The 3,613-nt window shown below is 32.4% G+C and overlaps 1 protein-coding gene across 1 annotated transcript; it reads right to left on the bottom strand.

The window, feature by feature from the left end:
• Positions 1 to 2,551: 2,551 nt before the first annotated feature.
• LOC108354221 (heterogeneous nuclear ribonucleoprotein Q-like) lies at positions 2,552 to 3,242 on the bottom strand (the record flags this gene model as incomplete). Its single annotated transcript, XM_017605412.1, has 2 exons — positions 2,552 to 2,822; positions 2,921 to 3,242. Coding segments are annotated over 2 exons (573 nt in total), but the record flags the coding sequence as incomplete, so codon positions are not given.
• Between the last annotated feature and the right edge of the window lie 371 nt (positions 3,243 to 3,613).

Genomic DNA, 3,613 nt, shown 5'->3' with positions numbered 1-3,613 from the left:
TACTACATATAAACGCTGTAGACGCCGATTTAAAAGAAGAAAAAAAAAATGTATTCAAACGTAATCTTTGTTGCAAATTCAAAGAAATTTGGTAGAAATCGAAGACTAAGCACAGCACTAACACTAAACTAATAGTAAAGCATGTACGTAAGTAGAATACATATAAGAAATAAGTAAACACAAGCTGAAGAGATTCAATTAAAGTAAACATAAAAGTTTGCCGGAGCGAGAACGATGAGAGGGTACGCAGTTATTGCAAAGAGGAGAAATCGAAAGAGCGCATATGTAGATATTTTTTTTAGCATTTCGTTTTAAGAATTTGGATTGTTTTAGATTTTGGAATTTTGAATTTTAATCTTTTTTATTTAATTTTGAATTTCGTTGAATTTTTCTTTTTTTTTGGGGGTTTGCTTCTTTTTCGCCGCACGTTCAAGCTTAAACTTAAGTTGTACCCCAAAACTATATTTTAAATAATTTTTGTTTTTCTGAATTACATATAATTTCTCGTACTTTACCAAACTAATAAAGCAAATGGCACGTAGTTATAGACATAATAAAAGCAGCTTAAAATAAATCATAATAAAAAACTATTCACACTTTAGTTTTTAGACAGAACTTTAATCGAATGTAATCAACTTTTGAATTGAGCAACCGCTTATACATACGTAGGTGTTCACACACAGCCAGCTGTTCGATTGGCGAACTATAGACAATTTTATCAGTTTTTGTGGCAAAAAGTAGTTTTTCGTAGTTATAAAAATAAACCCTTTCTTTAATAAAATAACTTTAATAACTAAATGCCATTTTTTTCTTAATATGAACCTTTGTAAAAAAAACTGCATTTAAACTTTTTCAATAAAACAACGAATTAAAAACAGACCCCACTTTTAGACCCATTGGCCGGCAAGAGCTAAGCATTTTTTGGAAAAATATTTGAAATCATTATTTCATTTTTTTTATTTGAATCTTATTTTTTGTCATAAAAATGGGTCAAATTACCTATAGTGCAGTGATGGAACAGTAGGTACAAATATACTTTTCCCAGCGTTTTTTTTTTATTTGAAAGTGCATTCGTTTTAATCAATTTTTAGTAGACAAATTTTCTCCACCTTTTGTTTGTTTACAATATGATATTTTTTTGAATAGCACAATTATATCTACATATGTATGTATGTACATCGTTTTTTTTCTTTTAATTCCCGAACCGGTTAAAAGAAAAGAAAACGCCGTTCTGACGAACTAATCGACAGGTGCAAAACCGGTTCGAAGCGCTGAACCTAACTGATCTAATTTGTAATCCGGCTCACTTCCCTGATTTTTACACCTGACTTTTACCGAAATCCTGAGTTTAGTGTTTAAATTAATAGAAATCTTTTTACAAAAGCGTGCTTTATAAATCGACTATAACTACGGCCCGTTCTGTTGAAACGTGTAATAAATAAATAAATTAAGAAAAACAATCAAAAAAATTAATAAATGGAAATATTTTTAACTACATAAAATAAGGAAACGGGGGCTTGGTAAAGGACAGGCAGCTAAACTACTTGAACGGAAGGTTGAAATATTTTGGAGCATTAGAGACTGCTTTTCAAATCGTTTTTTTTTGTTTTTTGTTTTGTAAACTTAACCACATTTTTCTTGTTCAGTTTTTAATTTCATTAACTTTTGGGGGTCTAATTTGTTAAGTAGAATTTTCGGTTGAAAATATTTGATTGCATTCAATTCAATGATTGTATGAGTACAAAAAAAAAATAATTTGCACCATTTGACTTTTGTTTTTTTGTTTTGTATATATAAGAAACGGCATGCAAATGCAAGTGAAATATCTACTACTCGGTATTGTAGAATTAAGAGAGCAAAGATTCCAGCAAAGTAGTACAACTTAAAAGTACAGAGAGAACACGCGAAAGCAGCTACAAGAATAGTAAATACTTAAATTTTACATTTTTATAAATAGCTTAGAGCGAGTTCTGTGTCTTACTTAAATAATACTAGATAATAATAAATTTATTTGTTAATTATATAATCGGTACAGCGACGGTACGAATCGCTAGTGTGGACTCTTTTATATAAAATTTGCTTTGTTTTTCAATCGCTCAAAATCTGGGGCCGGAAGTTGGTATCCGATTAAATTCATCCAAAATGTGTGTTTTTTTTTAGCTTTTGCAAATTTATTTTTTTTTTGCTTTTGACTTGAATTTTTTTTCGTGTAATTTTTTTCAAATGAATTTCGAAGAAATTTTGTTTGCCCTCGGTCTAAAAGAACGTTTTTTTTTGGTGCCTAAAATTATACTATCAAAAAGAAATTATAGTACAATCGATTAAAGCGTTTTTTGTTTTTGTTTTTGAATGCAATAGGTAAATAGTACTAAATATGTACGTATATACATATACATATAATTAAGAGTTACTGTTCGTTTTCACAAAGCTACATAAATATAAAAGCTCTTGTGTTCGCAACTCTGATAAAGTGTTTGCATATAAAATATATACATATATATTTGTTTGTTTATTTATTCTTAGCTTTACGCGTATTTTTTTTTTTCATATACAAAAAGTAACAAATGAATTTCAAACTACCTGTCGTACGGCATTTGAGGCTGCTTCACGCGTCGTGAAGGTAACAAATGCATATCCACGATTTGTACCCGTCATCGGATCCATCATTAGTCTGAGGTCCCATATTGTACCGCATTCCTCGAATAACGGTATAATTTCATCCTCAAACATATCTTTTGGAATTTTCCCACAGAAAACTTCGCAGCCATTGCCGGGTGTTGGACCATCCCAATTGGGTGGCGGTCCACCATATTTGCGCTGACCTGGAAAATAAAGTGTAAACAAATAAAAAAAAAAAACAGACGTGGAAAAAAGTTAAATAAACTTGAAAAAAGGTAAAATTTTTTACTATACACATTACCAGTGGTCACATCTAAGGAGTAGCCAGTTCTTTCGAGAATTTTTTTGATTTTCTCCTCATCCGGTCCCTTAACTGGAACTGTGGCCGCTGGCGCTGGCACTCCCTGTTGGCTGGCGCGGCTTTTTTGTCTGTAGGTTTTCATAACACCACATAAATACGCAGACTTATTCGATACATGCTCCAGATTTGATTCGAGGAACTGACTCAATACATTCAAGGCACCATCAACCGGAAACTCTTTGAGCGCATCGAGTGCGCGCTCATCTAATTCTACATGCGCTAATTTACCTGTTTTGTAAATATCATCGAGTTTGCCGGCAACCTTTCGAAAGAGAACAATAAAAAAAGTGTGGTTACAGAATGTGAAAATCGTACATCTAAATTTTTATATCTAAATTTCAATTTTATTTTAGCAAAAGAGAGTCTTCTGGCAAAGGCGTGTCCTAAGGGAGTAGCACATCATAACATCCCCGGTGCCTTCTAAGGTTGGCGACAGAGTGTTTGCCAGAAACGTTGCTATGCGAAACAACAAACTGAGATTATTGGAAGGGACAAATGCTTCTGAGTCAAAAGCCATTTTTTAGCCTGCAAAGGATATTTTGCCCAAGTCTCATTTTTGTGCAATAAAATTTAGGGCATAGTATGTTAAAGCGAGCGATTGGCTTCCGAAGTTTGTTGCGCGGAGATAGGCCT

This window comes from Rhagoletis zephyria, unplaced genomic scaffold, assembly GCF_001687245.7.
Source record: "Rhagoletis zephyria isolate East Lansing unplaced genomic scaffold, Rhagoletis_zephyria_1.1 Rzeph_scaffold_34201, whole genome shotgun sequence".
NCBI classification, from domain to species: domain Eukaryota; kingdom Metazoa; phylum Arthropoda; class Insecta; order Diptera; family Tephritidae; genus Rhagoletis; species Rhagoletis zephyria.
The sequence above is the reverse complement of the archived record's forward strand: the minus strand, read 5'-3'. Positions and strand labels throughout refer to the sequence as shown.